The sequence below is a fragment of the Argiope bruennichi genome, chromosome 11 (assembly GCF_947563725.1).
Source record: "Argiope bruennichi chromosome 11, qqArgBrue1.1, whole genome shotgun sequence".
NCBI classification, from domain to species: domain Eukaryota; kingdom Metazoa; phylum Arthropoda; class Arachnida; order Araneae; family Araneidae; genus Argiope; species Argiope bruennichi.
In genome coordinates, this window is record NC_079161.1 from 38,870,151 (window position 1) to 38,892,660 (window position 22,510).

Here is a 22,510-nt window from a genome sequence, read left to right on the forward strand (position 1 = left end):
CTAATAATTGACGATAAATTTGTACAGCACTTTTTTTATTGAAAGCGTGTAGGTTATATCAATTGCAAAGATATATTACTAACAGCCTTTGTATTACGAGTTAACATTTAGAGATTGACATTTCTCAGTGCAGTACAAATACTTCAAATAATGCAACAATGTGTTATTTGAATCGTATAATTGATTATTTATAGTATAGTACCACAATATTATCAAATCATTATTAGCACCGCAATATTATACATAAGAAATAGCAATAACTGGAATAGGTACATGTTGAATACTAATGGAAAAAAAACTTGATCATAGTTGTTGACAAATGCTATGTTAATCAAAAAATGATTTCCCTAAAGGCTAAAGAAACTGAGCTGCAAATTTATTTCCTATTTTCGATCTAAATCGTTTGATATTGTCACTCCTTGTTTCATTAATCTAAATCAATGATTCTCAAATTAGATCTTTCCAAAACGCCCACGAAATAACAAAACGACAACAAAGGCAAAAAAAAAAAATCGAGAAAAAGTAATAGTTAATATCGAGACAAGAAATCATATACCATGATACTGCTAAAATAAAACTCCTCCCACAAAAGAAATACTTATTTATCAAAAATATAATAGATATTTTGATGTAGCTCATTTAAATATCAAAATTCACTGAAATAGACTGAGGATTATTTCACTATTATGAGAATAAGCAACGGTATTTTGTAATTTTCATTTACATCAGAGTTTCATAAATTTTTTTTCTTGTCATGTTTTATATTAAATCTTTCAGCTTCCTGTTAATATATATGCCCATGTGTACAGGACTACAATAACTCTGATTTGCATCGAGAAAGCTGCACAATATCTATGTTGTAATGTCATCAAAATTGTATACCTTAATCAAATTTTTGAGAGAAATAGTCAAAAAGGAGAGCAACAAAATACACGATCGATTGTTTTAAATATACTAAAAAGCTGAATACAATATGCATCGAATTATGTAAGTATGGGTAATTTGAGAAGAGAAAAGTTTGACAGCAATAATAGAGGGACTGGCAAGTCCTTACATAAATCATCAATGTTTCTAGAAAATGAAAGATAAGATCTAGAGTACTTATTTAGAGCCCATTAGGTTAATTATCATTCCTCATTATCTTATCTTTTCATTATAATCATTTTTATCATTCACTCATGAGGGAAATGCAATTAGACAAAGAATAAAAATATCTATAGGATGATTAAAGATTTCATTAATAATTTACATAATAAAAGGGAAAATTTAATGGCTCATCAGTTGTATCTACTTAAACAAGGGAAAAAAATTCGATACATAAAAATCTATATATATTCTTTACAGGATATATAGAAAATATTAAGTAGTTTTTTCCTTATTTACACATGATTTTTCTAATCTTATAGTGAAATGCGAGCACACTATTGAAACGACTGAAGGTTGGGTGAAATCTCCCAATTACCCCAATTACTATGGTATGGACAAATCTTGTGACTGGATCATCAAACCGAAAGATCCAGGAAGAAATATCGAGCTGGACTTCATCGTTTACGATCTAGCCCAAAAAGAAGACTGTCTTGATTCTGGCAGTTGCAGGGATGAACTAATTGTTTACCCTGAATTTAATAAAAAGAAATCCTTTATCAAGTCTCCTGATGGTAAACTTTTCCCGAAGACGATCATCTCCAAAGGAGAAATGAGGGTTCACCTACACAGTTGCTTTAGGAACTCCAGAAGTCGATATAGAGGTTTCCTGGCGAAGTTTAAATTAGTTGGTGAGTTGCTTTAAACTATTTTTTTCATATGCATTAATTTAGCGTTATGCATTTTTAACGATTTGCTTTTGTAATCGATTTTCACTTAATTCCTAATGTGCTAGAGTTCTAACATTTTTTTACCTTTTTTTTTTTTTTTTTGGATAAAAAATATATTACAGAAATATTTACAGAGTATAGATATCAGTTTATCTAAGTCTTATCTCTGAATATGGGATGGAAATTAACTTTGAGAAAACTAATCCAAAAATATCTTATAGTCATGTTGGCAGTGATATGAGCCAAACAATCTCCCTTTATGCGGACATAAATATTGATGCTGAAATGTTGTTGTGTATTTTCAAAACACCGAATACTCTTAATTATACACAAGACCAATTTATGCCATTCTTTAAAATTAAGCTCCGTTCGATAAAAAAGAACAACTGGGCTGTAAAATTATAAATTATTCTCCATTGTCACAACGGTTCCTCTATTTATAGATCATTGATTTTATGCTAAATATTCTTCTGCTGCTGTTTGATTTTCGTTCTTGTCCTTCTTTCAAATTGATGACTTAAAGTGGTAGAAAGTGTTGCATAAATGTTGAGAAATCGGAAGAAAAAAACTATTTGTATTAGAAACGTTTGCATCAACGATCCCCCCTTAACGCTTATTTGAATTGCTTAGAAAGTTGCCAAGCATTTTTCAAGTTTATCGCATTATAAACCAACGTTGATTTGAAATCTTTTCTGTCATTTTCTGAGCCCTCTTTATTAGAATTACTAAACTCATATTCTGAATGCCATTCTACAAATACCAATTTTTTTCTATTTCAGATTGCCCAGGTTGTGGTATTGGGGATTTTCAGTGCTCCGAGCAGCATTTGTGCAGTTCTGATTGTGGAACTATCATCTCCATTGGATATCCTCTGAAGTACCAAAATAATCATCGTTGTGGATGGCTTATTAGGTAAATGCTTCTTCGCATTAGCAATGAAAATGAGACATTTTTTTTAACTATTTGGCTAGTTTTACGTAGATGTAAATAAATTTGTTCTTGTAGCAGTGTTTTTAAACTATCACATCCAGATATTGCATTCTGTATAATAATTTCCCAAGTTCAAACTTTGCATATATCGAGAACGCTTTCAGCGGAAGTAACTGGGGTAGAATGCATCCTTTCATACATTTTTTTTATTTATTTAAAATTCATTAACTTCCCCTATCTGTCTAAAAACCTATTCACACATCTATATTTTGTTCCAGCCGATGATTAAGTAATAATACTTACATTTACCAATAACCTTAGTAAAATCAATTATTTATATAATAATTTTTTTTGCTCCTTCTCTATGCATGCATTTTATCCTTTATTACAGTAATTGCTTGAATTAGACGAGTGAAGAATTTTTGTGCCTAGGCACTTCTACTCAGTTTGTGGTAGTTAGAAGCAGGGGGAATAAACAGAAGTAATCTACCATTTGTGTGTCAGTTGAGTAGGAAAAGAATTGCTTACAAGCGCTTAAGGTGCAAATTGAAGCAGTTCATTAGATGCAATTTAAATTTCGGAAAAAGCTATGGAGGTTTAAGCGCAAAGTCTATTTGGTAGTAGAGTGAGAAAAGGTGTATTTTCCATTGCAATGGGCATAGTTAATTTGTTCCTTCATTGTAAAATTTTCATGAGTTTTGAGTTGATTAAAAAATTTTCTTGAAAGTTCTTGGATGAAATCATCGTGCTTTGAAATTTTACGATCTCTGTGTAAAATATCATTCCGGATAAATAGGGAAGAATTGGTAAGGAATGATTCAAAGTATTTTATTTTGTAAAATTTGGATTTTGCTTCGGTTGGTTTTAGCAGTAAGTACCCACATTTGTGTAGCATAAGTGAGGATAGGTCTTAAAACTGGTTTATATAATAACAGTTTATTCTTTAGTGAAAAAGAGGGAACGTCTACCAATAAGTGGGACAATGAGGTGAATGTTAATACATAACTTCTTTTTACTATTGTTGATATGGCTTTTAAAAGGGGGTTTATTGTCCAGAATCAGTCTAAGGTATTTCATTCCTTTTTTTCTCATAACAGATTATCTTCAAAGAATGCGAGTGTAGGTGGCGGTTTTTTTAGCTGCCTTTTACCGAATATGACGACATGAAGCTTCCGTATTGATAGCAATACCCCACTTCGTGCACCAGATTTCAATGTTTATTATATTTTATTCGCGTTTATATACTTTGAAGTTATGGATAGAGTGAGCTGGTGGGAAAGTCTTGAATCGATGCTTTATGGCCACAGACTCGATTCTAAGTAAGATCAATTGTGCATACAGGTCTAATGCCAACTAGCTCGGCCAAATATCAGATGACTTCTTGCTGGTGTAGTACAGAAATTTTAAGAGAGGATGGTTTTGCTATTATCATCATCATTTGATCATTTTCCCTCAATAGCCCTCATAAAAACTCATAACTAATTGTTTTAAATTAATAAAAATTTTCCATTTAAGTTACGTTAGTTTTTATATTGATAAGTATATCAGAAGTGAAATTATAAGGAAACATCTGTGATCTGGAAAATAATTTCTTTTAATGACCATGAGAATCAAAAGTTTCTTAAAAACTCTCGTCAATTTTACGCAGTTGTGAAATGTTCTTCAAAAAATTCCTTACTAGAATTTCATGAATTTAGCTATAAAATTATTTATAACAAGCCATTTAAAAAATCAAAGAAAGCACGAATTTGAAGGACGTGCCGTATGCTTACTGGCCAATTCAAGCTAGATCGTTACGATTCATAATGCGAAGTTCTAGCACATATATTATTCGTCTCAATACTTTCTTTTCACATACAGTGGCCCTATTTTTTTCATAAATAATGATGCATATATAAAAATATAAATCCTAAACTTACAATGATATCTTAAAAACCATGAATATTATTTCAGAGCACAGGAGTCACGCTTCATCAACTTGACATTCCAAGATTTCGACATCATAGGCGGAGAGAACTGTCAGTATGATTATTTATCTGTTTTTGATGGCGACAAAAACCACAAATCCAACTTGATCGGAAGATTTTGCAATGAAAAGAAACCACCCCCGCAAATAATCTCTAGCTGGAACACCCTCTTGTTGGAGTTTTCCTCGGATGTTTCGGAAACTGGGAGAGGATTTTCAATCAAATATACTTCCACGAGTTTCCAAATTCCTCAAGCACAAATTGATGATCTACAAGGTAAGCATCTCATTTGAAACGCATAGATATATTTATTTATGTACATGATTTTTAATTATAAGTTTGTTTGCCATTTCACTAATGAAATATGTACAGGTAAGTCAAAAGTTGTCCTCTCTGTAGCAAGGGAAATAGTTTTAATGCGATAATTGACTGCTGAGTTCAAACACACAGAATTTATACTGTTCTTATCCTTATATGAGGTTTGATTATTTTAGCATAATTTTTCTGCTGCCATTGAGAGACTAGAATACCTAAAGACCAGCAGTAGGAATATTTAGAAGAAACACCGAGTATTTAGCCATTTCTTTTGGTCGATTAAGAACTGGGAATTATCTGAGATTCATCGCAAAATTGGCCAAGAATATCAAATGTGAAACTCTCAATCCGCATTAACAAAGAAATAGCAGACTGAAACTCTCAGTTCACTCTAACACAGAATTTGAAGATTGTGAAACTCTAAATTCGCACTAACACAGAATGTTAGGATTGTGAAACTCTCAATTCGCACTAACACAAAATTTGAGGACTATGAAACTCTCCTTTCGCACTAAAACTGAAACTCTCCTTTCGCACTAAAACTGAAACTGTCCTTTCGCACTAGAGCTTAATTTCAAAGCTGGAACTCTCAATTCCCATTAACACAGAATTTGAAGACTGCGAAACTTTCGATTCGCCCTAACATAGAATTGGATGACAATGAAACACTTAATTCGCACTAACACATTTAATGCAGGATGTGGCGTAGTAGCTTGACAGGGTAGATCTGCAACATTATAACCAGCAACAGCTTGGGTATCAGATTCCTGGTACAGTCGTCGACAACAACAAAAAAGAACACCTCTGTAATTCTGTTATTTATAATCGTATCTTCATAAAATTAGTGTCAATGGAAATGACTGAAAGAAACTGGTTGGTTATAGAAGACAAACAGATTAACCGAGTTTTATTAACATAGTTAATTAACTACTATCTCGAAATTTTTTCTCGAAACCACCTCCCAAAAAGAGCTAACCCATTGGGGACCATATATCAAATAAGTCTCAACTTATTAATAGAAAAATAAAACTTTTTTTTTTTTTAATTTTTATCCCAGAAATTTCAAAGGAACAAGCAACACGACTCAAATCTTTTTATTTAAATATTGAAGAAGTTCCATTACTTTTAAAATCAGTTCATTATTTAGACTTGGTTAGTTGATCCTTAAGAAATTAGGATGCAACTTAATTTTTATGACGAATGAAATACTTGATTTAACTCATTTAAAAAAAAGTGGCTAATTGGAGAAATGCGAATACTGTAAAGAACCAATACTGTTAAGCCAATGAAATCATAGGTGATTATTAAAAGGACGGACTTTTAAATTCAGACCGAAACATTTGTTAATCGGATAGAAAGATTAATACGTTTGCGACTGTAAGCTACTGTAAGAATGACTGAGTGAAGAATATTCTATCTGTTATAAGCGGCTGATGAAATCCATATAAATTAATACAAACGAATTGATTCAAACACATTATCATGCTACAGTAACACAAATTAGAAATTCGAAAACGATGTTTTTTCATAAATGAAATTGAAAAGAATAGATTATTTTATAACTTTGAAGAGGAATCATTTTAAGGATATTTTTAAAATACTGCCCACCTAATTAACGAAATTTATGAATGAGTGCACAACATTAAGACAAAATTAAGTCACTTAAGTATAGAAATAATAGGTATTAATTAATTTCCTTATGCTGGTGTAGTTTGATTTCCTTATTCTAGCGTTAATTAATTCACTGACCGGTAGAAATAGTACGGATTTCTTAGGATCTTTACTTCATTTATTCACAAACGATAACTGCCGTAAACAGTAAAAATGTAACATTCCTGCAATCTAATTTTATATCGTCTGAGTGGAAAAAAATTCTAATTTTTTTAAAGAAAGCAGAATTTATGTTGAATTAAAATCGTCTGATCTGAAAACAAATTCAACATTTAACTAACTGCGATGTTATCTTGTCCGTTAAAGCTCATGCTTCATAAAACTTAGATTTATAAATACAAATATATTTAATACACAGTCCCCCAAAATGTGAACGATTCAAATCGACTGTGGGTATTTCACAATTTTTGTGTATATTTCGAAAACTATTTGGAGTATGAGGACATTTTTTTACTTTCCAGCATTTAAGCAAGCTTTGCTCTCATGTAAAAATTTTGCTTTGTTACTGTTCACATTTTCCCCACATTCATCTTTAAAAATTCATTAAAAAAATATTAAATTTGTACTATATATGTATTTATTTCATGATTTTGAGAAATATGATATTTTACTTTAGCTAAGTGAAAAAAGCTAAAGAAATATATAACAGTTTCCGAGATATCGACTAAAGTTTATTAGATTCATTTAACATTGAAGCCTCATTTTTCAAAACCCTATAACTCTCGAAATTATCATCAGAATTCCTTGAAATTTTATTGAGAATTTGATTTTATTAGGACAAATCGATTCAATAAAAAATAATATCTGTAACGGAAAAAAAATCCTGCTATGGTAGTTAATTAACATGTTAATTGATTCGGTTAATCAATTTGTCCATTTCGACAAATTTGTCCTCTCGAGTCATTTCCATCGACACCAAGATTGTAAAGATGCGATAATAAATAACGAAGTTAAGATGTGTTCCTTTTTTTTTATTGTTGTTGTTGTTGTTGACGGCTGCATATCCTTCTGTGGTCATTATCTTATTCCATAATTCACACTGGATCTTTCAAAGATGCATTATTTGATGTCTCTTTTCTACAGACCAGGACTTGCAGAATTTGGTGTCAATGTTTTACTGCCGAGTTAAAAACCGTCTCCTAGTATATGCATAATTTTGTGAGCATATAAATTAAATGCTTATCAAGGACAGAGGAAAAATAAATGACATTCTTATTCGACATCTTTGTTTATCTGCTGATGCATACGACACGATTAATTTTTAATTTTCATATTTCTAAACTGAAATCCATATAATTTTGTGCCTTTTTTTCATTTGCTGTCAAAAACTGAAATGGAGATCATTTTTGCAGTCCTCACCGCCTCTATAAAAGTAAGAGGGGAGGGGGAGATAATTTTTAAAAATATCTTTTTGTTTATTCTTGATCTTTTGTTTTATATCTTGTTGTATCTCTAAAAATCTGTCTTGGCAGATAATCCTTTTTAAACTGTTGTTCAAGACTTTTCTGAATCTTTTAGCCTGATTTCTACCTTCTGATTTTCGCTGAATTTTACTTTTATTACCTACTTTTTATTTCTTTCATTTCCATGATTTAGGAGAATGCATTGAATTAGATATTTTAATAAGATGAATATCCTCGAATTTTAATTAGAGTAACTAACATTATCACCAACACTTATACCAGTAAATGTTTCTAAAATACTTTTGCTTCGTTAAATAATATCTTATTTCTAGTATACTGTCTTTACTAAGTTGTGAAAAAAATATCAAACATTCTACATAAATTGCATTTTAGATATACTGTGTGTAATTATTGATAGTACATACCAATTATAGAATTTAAAATATATCTACGTTCCCCAAATTTTTGTGCTGACGAAATGTAATAATAGATATAAACATTTTAGAAAACAATATGAAGCATTAAAAAGTTAAAGCAATTATTTATACGCTTCCATACCAACATTTATTGCATTCTTTGTACTTGAATAAATATGAAATAATTAGAGTAAAACAATTAGATTAATTAAAGTAGAACGATGTAGGTTCAATTTTATCTTGTGAAAATATGGTGTTGTTTTAAAAATAAAATTTATAATGTTAAAAATTTTTTGTAGATATAAATATAAAAACTGTGGTTCATCGAAGATTATCGATTATGAGAATTTATTTTAAATGAGACCTTACAAATCATCGGACAATATCCAAATTAAAAATGTTTGATTTTAGATTCTTAATTACTACCACTTACTTTTTTTTAATCATAAATAATTCTGAAAAGTATTCATATGAATAAGTTATATCTGTTAGATGTGTCCATGTTCTCAGTATTTTACTCAATTTTCTTGATCTTAGCTGCCTTTTTGGGTTTAACTTGTTGGAAAGTTTCGGTGTTATCATCATCAATCTTGTGTTTTTCTTGGGATGCGTTATCAGTTTCCATTTGTTTATCATCCTTTACCGCAAGATCGATCTCAAAATTGGGATAAATGCCGTCGGTGTTTTTCCTAGCTCTTATGTTTGCCAAAGCCAGATAAAGAAGAAATCAAAAAAGAATTTGAAGAAAGAAATTACATTATCAACAGAATCTCCCAACTCAGAAACTATAAGATGCAATCACTTTATCCTATTTTCCTACTGGAAGTTAAGAAAACCAGAAATTCCATCAACATTTACAATGAAAAATCCCTCCTTCATCTAAGAATCAAAATAGAAAGTTACAGAAGAAAAACGACCGCTACCATGTGCTATAACTGTGCTGGCTTTTTCCATGCAGCAAGAAATTTCAAAATGACACCGAAATGCATCAGATGTGGTGGAACCCACGCAACCAGGGACTGTAACATCACGGAAAAAATCAAAGACCCAGTGTGTGTAAATTGCAACGAAACTGGACACACAGCTGCCTGGAAAGGATGCTCTAAATTCCCCAAACTTACAACCTCAAATGGAAGAATCTCCTGCGCAGAAATAACCAAGAAAAACCAAGGAAAACAAGACCCAAAACCCATCTCCCCACCCAGCAAACAGAACACGGAGCCCACTTTGACGGCTAACGAAGAAATCTCTTCACTCCAAGAAACCATGCAATCATTAAAAGAACTTAGAGAAATACTCCAGGAATTCTCCAAGTTAATAGAAGCGGTGAAACTTGCAAGGAAAACAAGTAATAAAGAAGAGAAAAAACTAATTATCCTTAATGCTCTGATCGGCTAAGTCCGAACAAAAGTTAAGTTAATCCTCTGCAATAACCCAGCTTTCTGATTGGTCACCTATTTACAATAGTTTATCCCGGACCGAGCTCCGAAAACCCACTGCATCACCCTCTCCTACTCCCCTTACAACCTGCTTTCCTATTGGCCCAGACAGCTCACTCACTCTCCCTCACGTGCAAAGACCAAAATTCGTTTGAAGATCCAAGGCAGTTACTCTCCTTCCACCGCAGAGTCAAGACCCATCACAGTTATCATGGCAATATATTAAAAGTCAAGTTTTCCACCAGTTTTTGTCATTTAAGGGGATAGTCCTATTCCAAGGACGGGTGCCCCGATAAGCTATCATCGAGATCAACAACAAGTTATATTAACTTTTTTTTTTAACCAAATTGTTGTGCGGCCAACTAGACTTTAAAAATCAAATTCTCGGTGACCCAAAATTATATTTCTCAAATAAAAATGTTCCCGCATGATAACTTGAAATTTTCGATGGCAGATTTCATTTTCTTTATAATATTTATTCCAAATTTTACTCGAAATGAAGGGCGAAGTATCCAATTATTGTCTCCTGGTTTGCAATACTTAAAAAATGTAATTATGTTGAAATTATAATCACCCTAATTGCTCACTAACATTCATCGAGATAATAGAGGGCGCTCCCTTCCTAGAAATCAGAAATGTCATCGCCATTTCCCCTTCCTTATTTAATATTTTTGCGTATAGTGAGAGAGCATTTATATACTATATGTTGTTTCGATTGAGTTTTTGAATTCTATTATGTTCTCTACATTGGTATTTCAAAGCCCACAGATTTTGTCTATGAACTAAGTGTGGTTACGTTTATTCCTCATCTTTCAATTACCTAGCACTCATGCCATCTATTGAGCGATTTAATAAATAGGAGGATTCAGTTAATTTTTTTTTAATTATTTGAATATTTATATTAAGAAAAGCATTTAAACAAATTAAAACCATAGATTTGTTGATGTTTATTGTTAGGTTATTTTACACCAGGCGCAAATTGCACTTCATTGAGTTATATTTCAGCGCCATCTGCTTATTGTGCTTTCTCATTAAATTAAGTAAAAAACTAAAAGCGAAGGGTTGAAGGTTTCGTAACTGACAAAGTAATTTTATTATTTTTTTTGTCATTTCTGTTGTTTTCATTACTGCATGTAGTAATATTCAAGAATCTGACGATACTGTGATAAACTATTGCCAGTCTCTGGTTTGATACCGGTCAAGGAAAATTGCCGCTAAAAGCGGTCTACACTCAGTATTGAGAACTCTTCATCCCTTTCGCTGTGTCTGAACTGACATATATGATTACTTATATCTCCAAACATAAGAAATTTTATTTTAGTGGTAGAATAATCCATGTACCAAAGTTTTTGTACTTTTTGTAACAGCTGACATATTTATTTATTACTTAGTTCTAATACTAATAACATTTCATTTATCTGAGGTTATTGCACATTCTTTTCAAAAGCCATTTCCTCTTTTCTTAGAGTATCAAAAGCTTCTGAGCTAAATAATAATTAAGTGCGGAGATAAAATTGAGCAAAATGTATGTCCATTTTAAATAGAACTACTAAATATACTGTGCCATCAATTTTTTTTTAGCGCACGTATATATAGAACGGGGATTCCCCGGGCGAAGTATTAACATAGATTGTATTAGGGAAAGTAGATGGGTAGCGCTTTAGAATGACATGAATAAAAGATGGCGCTACGATCACTACAAAATAAATAATTCCAATTAATTAATTTTCATTTGCACTGGAAAACTTTATTTCTTTAGATTATATTGAGTACTGACTTAGTACGATACAAAAAAAAAAAAAAAAATTACACAAAGATTGAATAGTGTTACTAAAACAGTTGATTTCTTTAAATTTTTTTTAGTCAAAATATAGTGAATCCTTGGGACATTCGTTAGGAGAGCCCGGGGATAAAAGCAATAATTTCCATTCCGTAGTGTTTTGATCAGCGAATAACAAAGTATTTTTTTTTTTTGAGCCGAGTTATTAGAAAGAAGTTATGTTGATAGAAGTTAAATTATAGTAACAAAAACATGAAAGGAAAGGGGGAGGGGAATATTAACATAAGAAAAAAACACCTTATTCATTATCAAACTTGCATAATAGTTTAGAGTGTTTATTTAAAAAAATTTCATTACTTCTTCGCAAGGATAAATACCATCGAGGCAATTTCTTCAGCCATATGGATTTTTTTCAGGAGACTGCTCGCTTTTTAGGCATTTTTCACTGGATTTTTAAAATTTCTCAGATAAAAGCATTTATCATACATCTTTAGTTCTGCCGATTTTTACAGGAAACAAACTGACAGAATCTGTAGTGCCATCTACTGGTTTGTTTCGTTAGTAATTTTAACTTCAAGTTTCTTCTCTGATGTTTTTTTGAATAACGATGCACAAACTTTCTCTCTCATGACGATAAAATTAATCTTAAAAATTTCAAACACCCTCTAAGTGAATTTTAAAACTTACCCAAGTATTGAACAGTGTTACTAAAACTACTGACTTCTAATTTTTTTTAAGTCAAAATATGATGAACCGGTGGATCATTCTTTGGAGAGACCAAGTTTAAAGCCTGTAAATTCAATTCCACAGTGTTTTCATTAATACATGACAAAGATTTTTTTTTTTTAATTTAAGTGAAGCAAAGTTAGTAGAAAAAAGTTTTGGTAGATAGAAGTACAAAGTTAAACTATAGTAAGAAAAGAAAAAAGTACGGAAGGTGGAAAAAAGCATTAAAATAAGAAAATATGATGTTCACAACAGACTCCACCAATGGTTTCGAGAGTTCATTTAAAGGTCTACTATTATTTCTGCAAAGATACACACCTTGCAGGCAACATTTTCAGCTTCCTGAATTTTTTTAAGGACTTGCTTTTTATTAGGCATTTTTTCACTGGATTTTCTTAATTTCTTAGATAAACTTAAAACCATTTCTCAGGTCTTTAATTCTGCTTATTTCCTAAGGAAGCCAACGGATCCTGTAACGCCATCTCTTGGGTTGTTCATAAGTAATTTTAACTTCAGGTTTCTTCTTTGAGCTTTTAAATGGCGATGTAAAAATATTTTTCTGTCATGACGGTGGATTTAATTTTGAAATTTCGAATTTCTCAAAGTGTATGGTTCTTAACTACTGGCTCTTAAATTTCTTTTAAAGATGCCAAAAATCTTTATCCGTTTATCAAAGGCAGAGAGAGGAAAGATAAATGACATTCTTACTCGACCTCTGACTTTGTTTTCTACTGATGCATGAGGCATGATTAGTCTTTAATTTTCATATTTCTAAACTAAAATGCATATAATTTTGTCTTTTTTTCTTTGCTGTTAAAAAATGAAGTACAGATATTTTTTGAAGCCCTCACATCCTTTTCAAAAGTAAAAAGGGGGGGGGCAGATAATTTTTTAAATCTCTTTTTGTTTATTCGTGATCTTTTGTTTTATATCTTGTTGTATCTCTAAAAATCTATCTTGACAGATAATCTTTTTTGTTGTTCAAGACTATTGTGTGGAAATTTTTCTATAATTTTTATCTATTGTTAAAATTAAAATATTATCGAATTATCTATTATTGATAAGTAGAAAACTTTTTTCTGCTGTTTATATATTACACCCATTTTTTTGCTTCTCTGAATTCAGTCAGGAAAAGTTTGAGCTTTCAAAATTTATGTTCGCAAGTAAGAATTTTTTTTTTTTTTTTTAATGAACTTATGGTAGCCTAAGAATTTCAGTTAATGAAAATGGATTTATAGAATATAGAATGAAGCTGGATTTCTATAACATTGTATCCTCTTATCGTAGTTCAGCTGACTTTTATTTACAGTTTATTTCGTTGCATCAAATAATGAAAAAAAAAATCCATAAAATTTCAAACTTATCAAACAAATATATATTATTTACAGAGTAACTATTTTCACCATGTTATTCTATAGAAACACTGATATATTGATAGGATTTTAAGTTTTGAATGAAATTGCGTTGATAATTGTATATTGAGTTTTATTTTATACCGTGGGTAAAAATGTTACCAAACGCATCTATGACTGTTAATGAAATTTTAATTTTTGACACAAAAATACTTTGTAATGAAAATGAAAATTGGCTTACCAAAATTTTATTTATTATTTACGAATATTATAAAAGAAAAACTATGGAGAAAATTAAATACGTTAATTGAAAGAACCGAAAATGCAATTAATAAAAAATAAAAAAACTTTCCGTACAGTATTTACAGAGTACATGAAAGATCTTTTTCATGGTCACCAACTTACATTTAATGATTGGTAGGCCCTCCTTTCGCCTTTTTGACTTTTCTCAAGCGTTATGAAATAACCCTCATGAGTTTTTTTTTATTTGTTGTTTTGGAGAAATATTACTCCAAATGTCCTGAATGGCCCTTTTGAGTTCAACTTTGTTCTTTGTGTTCTTTTTAGTTCACGGCTGATTTCTTCCCATAAATGTTCCATAGGATTTAAATCGAGAGACTGAGGAGGGTTATGAATCTGTTATTTAACATGATAAAGGCACTTCTCTTTACAAATCTTGGAGATGTGCTTAGAATCGATGACCTGTTGAAAAGTAAAATCAATTCCAAGGGACAGTTTTTCTGCACTGGTTAAAATGTTTTGTTTTAGAATGTCAAGATACATGTACCTATTGATATCTCTTTCTATAAAACATAAATTTCTGATACCAGCAGCATTTATACACCTCCACACCATGATACCATGATTCCGCTATCACTATGACTCACAGTTCCACATAAATTCTCAAACTGCTGCTTGGGCTTCCTCCACATCATAACTCGAACCATCTGACCCATGGAAATTAAATTTTGATTCAGCACTAAAAAGGAGAGATTCCCAAAAAAGATAGAGGCTTGCTTATATGCTTCTTTGCCATCTCGAGGCGCTATTCACTGTTGCAAAGATTTATGATAGGTTTCTTAAGGGCCACAAGTCCATTATAACCTTTTTTTAATGACATTTCTCACCATTTGAGGTGTGACTTTAATGTTGTAACCGACCATTAAATAAGTTTCCAATTGAGATGCACCAATCCGCGGATTATCTTGCACCTTACGCATAATATTGTTTGTATGCAAGTGATTTAGGAGCGATATTAGTGATTAGATTATTCGGAGCTCTTCCGGATCAATCTCTATCCTCAAATGTTTGTAGCTCACGATATTTTTTAATAATGTACTGCACTTTAGACTTTGGTTTGTTAGTGATTTCATTAATTCTTTCCTCTTTTCACAACCAAATCACTAGCTCTCGAATGGCTTTCGGAACTTCCATTTCTAGACGATCAGCTACAAACGGGAATTTAACAATTGTTGCTATGTTGTGTTCTTAATTCTGATAAACCAACAACCTTCGAATATTTACTGCGGGTCAGTTATGAAACACGTCAAGAAGAATTTCCATAGTGAATACAGAAACTTTTTTTTTGCATGACGTTTCGTCATTTGTCTTAAAAATTGCAAATGTACTTGTTGCGTTTTCTAAAAAACAGAAATTTATTGTGAAACTATCTTTTAAAAACTTATATTAACCATATATAAGTAGTTTGCAAAGATAAAAATAAAAGTTTTGAAATTATTCTAGTTTATTTTTTATTTTATCTTCCGTAGGAAACTTTTTTTACCCACTGTACATAAAAAACTGTGGAGACTATTGGCACTTTTTTCCTCCCGTTATTTTCAAATAAGATTTTGACTTTAAGTAAAGAAAACTGTTGCATATTTATAGAATTTAAGCTATTATCAAGTAATAAACATTAAATATAATGTATCAGTAAATAATTCACCTCAGCATAAGACCGAGTATATGTAATGAACTGCTAAGCAATATGATTTCAGTTCCCTCATGGTGCAATAGTTAATTGGCTGTTTGATGCGCTGTTGGGTTTAAATTTCTCTCTACATAGTTCTTTCAAATTCTATAATAAAGAATATGATAGAGTGTCCTTTTTTACTTTCCAGTTTACGTAGTATAGAGAAAGTATAGTAATCGTCAAAAAATTCGAACGCGAGATTTCGGCGAATCTCCACTTTTAGACTCTCCTGAGTTCGAAAAACACATTTTCGGAAAAAGTCCATCCATTTGTCTGGTCTGTTGTGACAAAGATAACTTATAAAACGATTTCAGCTAGACGGTTGAAATTTGCTGTACGGTCTATACACCAAATCTGCAGATATCTATCAAATTTTGTGCAAAATCTGTTCAAAGGAAGTCCCATCTGCTCGAATATAAATTAACATAACAACAAAACAAAGAGAGCTATATAGATATTATTCGAAACAATGATTTTGCACCTATAGTGTAGACACCTGTCAAAGTATGAACAAAACCCAACAACAGGTTGACTGTCTATGGGTCTGTACATTCAGAAAAATGTTATTGTTGTTGTTGTTTCTAATGGCACTTGTCATAGACAAGCCCGCTGACTTTAGAAGCAAGTGATTCAGAAAAATGTAAACACGATAATGCAATGACTTAAACATATCAAATTAAATATGGGATTTTGTGACTATAAACGCAGTTTTGTGTAAAATTTTTGTTTCAATCGGTTGAGAAAAACGTGTCTGAAACATAAATTCGATTTTCGGATACTATTAACCTTATGTCAGGGACTCGAAATAACTCGTAGAGGATGACACGATACATTCAGTAAAAATGCTAACTTCACGCCAAAAAATATTTCGTAACTATTGTACGCCAGTGTCATGCAAGGCGTTCTCTGGCACAAGTTTATTCGAGAGTATGCGAGAAAGTTTTGAGAAGACCACTCCCCTGGTATGTTTATCAAGATTGAAGTCAAGAGTAGCTTTCACAATTCTTATAAAGAAATTACAGGTCTAATATCCCAATAATTTGGAAAGCAGGAATGATGTTTGTTTTCTTCTTTACTACATAATAAATATAGGATCGAATGATTAATAAATCTAATCTAATAAGATGGCAAAAATGTCCAATTTCTAATTATGAGGAACAGATCCTCTTCAAATCTTTAGATATTTGGTAAGGATCAGGGAATCTCTCAACGATTTTAGAAACGAAGCAAATTCTTTTTAGATGCCATTAGATTATCCATTTGGCTATCGTCTAATTAAATGATTTACTAATTAATGAATATTTTAATTAAAGGTTAGAAAATACTAGATATATATTCGTTATATATCTGGATATATGGAATAGGTAAATAAAAATATATCATAATTAAAGGTCAGAAAATACTAGATATATATATATGTTTGTTGCTTATTCCCCTTGGATTGAACACCAATTAAAAAAATCGGGGAAAGAGGGATGCAATGACTTCTAAGGATAAAGACCCCGGAGCATCCGAGGGCAGAAGTCTGACTTTATCTCATATGAAGATGACACTCACACACTTCCTTGCACAACCTCTTTTCACAGGGGGGGGGGGGGGCTCTTTAACATATCTCATAGAAAGAGAGCAAGGTAAAGAACAACTATGCCCGAATCAAGACTCGATCCCGGGATGCCCAGATCAAGGGAAAGATGCGCTATCCCTAGGCCAGGACGCCGGCCTAGATATATATTCGTGATATATCTGGTTATATGGAACAGATAAATAAAAATATTCTAACAGGAAAATACTTGATATATATTCGTGATATATCTGGTTATATGGAATAGATAAATAAAAATATTCTAAAAGGAAAATACTTGATATATATTCGTGATATACTGGGTATATGTATTAGGTAAATAAAAATATCATAATTATAGGTTAGAAAATACTGGATATATATTCATTATATATCTGGGTATATAGAATATGTAAATAAAAATATTCTAATAAAAGGTTAGAAAATACTAAATACATGTTCGTGATACATCTGGGTATATGGAATAGGTAAATAAAAATATTTAATGAAATATTAGAAAATACTATATACATATTTGTTATATATCTGGGAATATGGTATAGGTATACAAAATAAATTAAAGATTAGAAAATACTAGATTTATATTCATAATATATCTGGGTATATAGAACAGGTAAATAAAAATATTCTAATTAAAGGTTAGAAAATATTAGATATCTATTTGTTTTATACCTGGGAACATGGAATAGGAAAATAAAAATATTGTAATTAAAGGTTAGAAAACACTAAATATATATTCGTGATACATCTGGGTGTATGGAATAGGTAAATAAAAATATTTAATGAAATATTAGAAAATACTATATACATATTTGTTATAAATCTGGGAATATGGAATAGGTAAACAAAATAAATTAAAGATTAGAAAATACTAGATTTATATTCCTAATATATCTGGGTATATAGAACAGGTAAATAAAAATATTCTAATTAAAGGTTAGAAAATATTAGATATCTATTTGTTTTATACCTGGGAACATGGAATAGGAAAATAAAAATATTGTAATTAAAGGTTAGAAAACACTAAATATATATTCGTGATACATCTGGGTGTATGGAATAGGTAAATAAAAATATTTAATGAAATATTAGAAAATACTATATACATATTTGTTATATATCTGGGAATATGGAATAGGTAAACAAAAAAAATTAAAGATTAGACAATACTAGATTTATATTCGTAATATATCTGGGTATATAGAACAGGTAAATAAAAATATTCTAATTAAAGGTTAGAAAATATTAGATATCTATTTGTTTTATACCTGGGAACATGGAATAGGAAAATAAAAATATTGTAATTAAAGGTTAGAAAACACTAAATATATATTCGTGATACATCTGGGTGTATGGAATAGGTAAATAAAAATATTTAATGAAATATTAGAAAATACTATATACATATTTGTTATATATCTGGGAATATGGAATAGGTAAACAAAAAAAAAATTAAAGGTTAGAAAATACTAGATTTATATTCGTAATATATCTGGATATATAGAGCAGGTAAATAAAAATATTCTAATTAAAGGTTAGAAAATATTAGCTATCTATTTGTTTTGTACCTGGGTACATGGAATAGGAAAATAAAAATATTGTAATTAAAGGTTAGAAAACACTAAATATATATTCGTGTTACATCTGGGTATATGGAACAGGTAAATAAAAATATTTTAATTAAAGGTTATAAAATACTAAATATATATTCGTGATACATCTGGGTATATGGAATAGGTAAATAAAAATATTTAATAAAATATTAGAAAATACTATATTCATATTTGTTATATATATCTGGGAATATGGAATAGGTAAACAAAATAAATGAAAGTTTAGAAAATACTCGATTTATATTCGTAATATATCTGGGTGTATAGAAGAGGTAAATAAAAATATTCTAATTAAAGGTTAGAAAATACTAGATATATATTTGTTTTATACCTGGGTACATAGAATAGGAAAATAAAAATAATGTAATTAAAGGTTAGAAAATACTAAATATATATTCGTGATACATCTGGGTGTATGGAATAGGCAAATAAAAAATATTCTAATTAAATGTTAGAAAAAATTAGATATATATTCGTGATACATCTGGATGTATGGAATAAGCAAATAAAAATATTCTAATTAAAGGCTAGAAAATAGTAAATATATATCCGAGATATATATGAATATATGGAATCTGTAAATAAAAATATTCCTCATAGGTCAGATTTGTCCCAATTTTTAACATGTGTTTGGCTTTGGCCATAATTATGAAGAAGAGTTCTGAAATGATATTTAGCCCCCTGCAAATATTTTATTATGCATTGTTTTAGCACATGCCAAGCAGCCAGCTCCTAATCTTCGAAGTTCGATCCAGACATTGAGGAATATCTATTTACCCGGATCCCCTTTTGCTAAATCTGGAGATCAGTCAGTGGACGCCTGGATTTCCCTTCTGAGTAACAGAGGTGAGTTCCAGAGAGGCCATCCAGCTAGTACATAAATGCACATGTTGTGCATTTTGATGGACTTTTAAAATAAAAGAAATTCAAAGAGAAAGTATTATAATCGTCAAATGATTCGACCTCGAGGTTTTGATGAAGTTGCATCTTTTTAGATATCCTTGGATAACTTTTTTTACCATTTTGTCTGTTTGTGAATATGATCATTTAAAGCTCTACAAATTGAATGCGAATCAGCATGTATTTTTTTTAATTACGTTTAGTATTTTTAAAACTTTGGATTAAATCTGTAAAAGGTCGACAATCTCTCTGTATGTTTGTACTGTGTAAGATACGATTATTTTTTTAAAATAGATTAATGATTTTTATTAATAAATGATTATTTAATTTGAAATTATATTTACGTGTAAACTGAGCAAATCCTTAAAGCAAATTCACAATTCTTGACGTAATAAACAAAACTGACAACGTAAATCTTTAGACAATTAGATTGTGCTGGTTTCTTTGTCCTTGTTTATGTGAATACGAAAACTGATAAATATAATAAGATAGGTAAGAGAAATCTGGTTTATAGTATTGACACAAAAATTGTGGAAATATTCAGTTTCGGTCATAATATGTCATATAAATTAGGTCCAAATTACACATCTGATACTCTTCCTTGTACCATGAAATTTACCATAATGTACCATTTACACTTTAAATGAACCACATTGTGCATGTATGCATGAAAATCGAGGGGAGATGTTTCGGTTGGTTGCAGGGCGTTTTAAAAGCTAGGGTGATTTGAGTATAGACAATGCAATCTTACCAACATTTTTAATAGGGTGAATTTATTTTATGACAATTAATAAATATTCTTAATGAGGCACTGTATAAGTACTGCGCTTTCGACAATGTTATTCTCCTGTTATTGTTATACTCGACCATATCGTCGAAATCTTATGAAGGTTGAGATACTTGTAATGGAGCCTTTTGACTGCAATTTACTATTGCCGAATAATATGAATTGCTTGCTGGGTTTGCTACAAACTTTATATTATATATACTTATAAATATATACTAATATGAGGAAATATCTAGATAAATTTTTTTGTAGGTCTAGATCAAACAGTCTTAAAAAGCTAACAAACAAATACGCATATGCATTTTGTTTTTATTAGTAATGATTAACGCTTTGGTAAATAAAATGAAAAACATTTAGAGGAAAGATCATTAATATTACCAATGTCAACTATTTTGAGTTATGTGAGTATTTTACAAAATTATTTCAAATATTTAAGTATAAATAATATTCTAAACAACTTGCAATCTTATTATTAAAAATATTTATAAATCAGGCATATAGAAGATATTCCATGTTTCTTTCTTGAAAGTCATTTGTATTTGAGCATTTTCTTTTTTATATACATTTATATTTTTATGTACAGTTTGATTTTCTTAAAAAATGTAATTTCTTTTGGGAATCGGTTTTTGTGAATGACCGTAAAAGCAATTTTCATTTCAACGTACATTATACATTTTTTAAAATCTTTTATTATAAATATACATAATATTGCATACTTATATATAAAAGTATACATTATAGTGCAAACTTTTTATACTTATTTCTATTTCATTCAGTTACTTTGTTTTTGTTATTTTTATTTCTCATGGTTTTTCTCAATAGTTTTTTTTCACTCTTCCAAATAAAAACAAAATATTTTATACACTGATAGTTTCATTATCAATACTTATATTCGTATTACAGGCATTCTGCATAAGTAGAATCCTGAGCAGTAGTAAAAAATGTATTTAAAATGTTTAGTCATTTAAACCATTATATTTAAAAATTATTGAAGTATGAGTAAATTCATTTTTAAATTCCATCAACCAATCAGTCAAATTATAACGCGCCTGATTTTCAGCTTTGTGAGCGAAATTAAAAAAATCCACTTCATATTTTATTGATACATGGTTAATATAAGTATTTAAGATGATATTGAAGCATAACATCATTGTTGTGAATGTTGCTTTCTTGTATGTGAACACAATTCAGTACACGGATGGAGATTGATTAATGAAAGTTTAAATATGGTTCTTTATCAAAATTGATTAATCGAATTTTAAAAAGAAAGTACTAATCAAGAACTCTAATTATTTAAAAAGATGAAAATAGTTATTAGATACCTGAATTCTGGAATATGTATCATAGCTAAACGCATCAGTATCAAATTTTATACCAATTACTTCAGTGAAATGTTTGTCTGTCTGTTTATTCTTGGGAATGCGAATAATTTAATTCAAGAAATATAGATATGTTAATTTTAGTATTAAATTTTTACACAAAAATTATAGATCTGCTTGAAATTTAGGACCACAATGATGTCTTAAAAGAAATGCTGTTTGAAATTGCCCACTCGATTATTTTCTCTATGGTACGAAACTAGATATAAAACACACCATTTTGCCTGCTATAGTATTTTATTAGAAGTACAATAGTGGATATATAAATTCCCGAAACGAGAAGAGTTTCTTACTGGATTAAAAATTCCCTTCAGAGATTAATAGATTTAACACTACAATGCATGACTTTTTTTTAGAAAAAAAAAATATATTGATTTGAACAGCTGCATATAATTTAAGAAAATTATTTTTAAAAAAATTCCCTTATTTTTTTCATGAAATTTTAAATTATATATATATATATA

At 30.1% G+C, this 22,510-nt stretch overlaps 1 protein-coding gene across 4 annotated transcripts in view; it reads left to right on the forward strand.

Moving 5' to 3' along the window:
• LOC129956919 (uncharacterized) overlaps positions 1-22,510 on the forward strand; it is a 103,306-nt gene that overhangs the window by 39,051 nt on the left and 41,745 nt on the right. For 3 of the 4 annotated variants that reach the window (XM_056068957.1, XM_056068956.1, XM_056068959.1), the window contains 4 exons: positions 1,407-1,775; positions 2,594-2,726; positions 4,698-4,987; positions 19,692-19,826. In XM_056068957.1, the coding sequence (XP_055924932.1) occupies positions 1,407-1,775; positions 2,594-2,726; positions 4,698-4,987; positions 19,692-19,826 (927 nt within the window). The remainder of the gene's footprint in view (positions 1-1,406; positions 1,776-2,593; positions 2,727-4,697; positions 4,988-19,691; positions 19,827-22,510) is intronic. The other variant, XM_056068958.1, reaches the window with a different exon arrangement.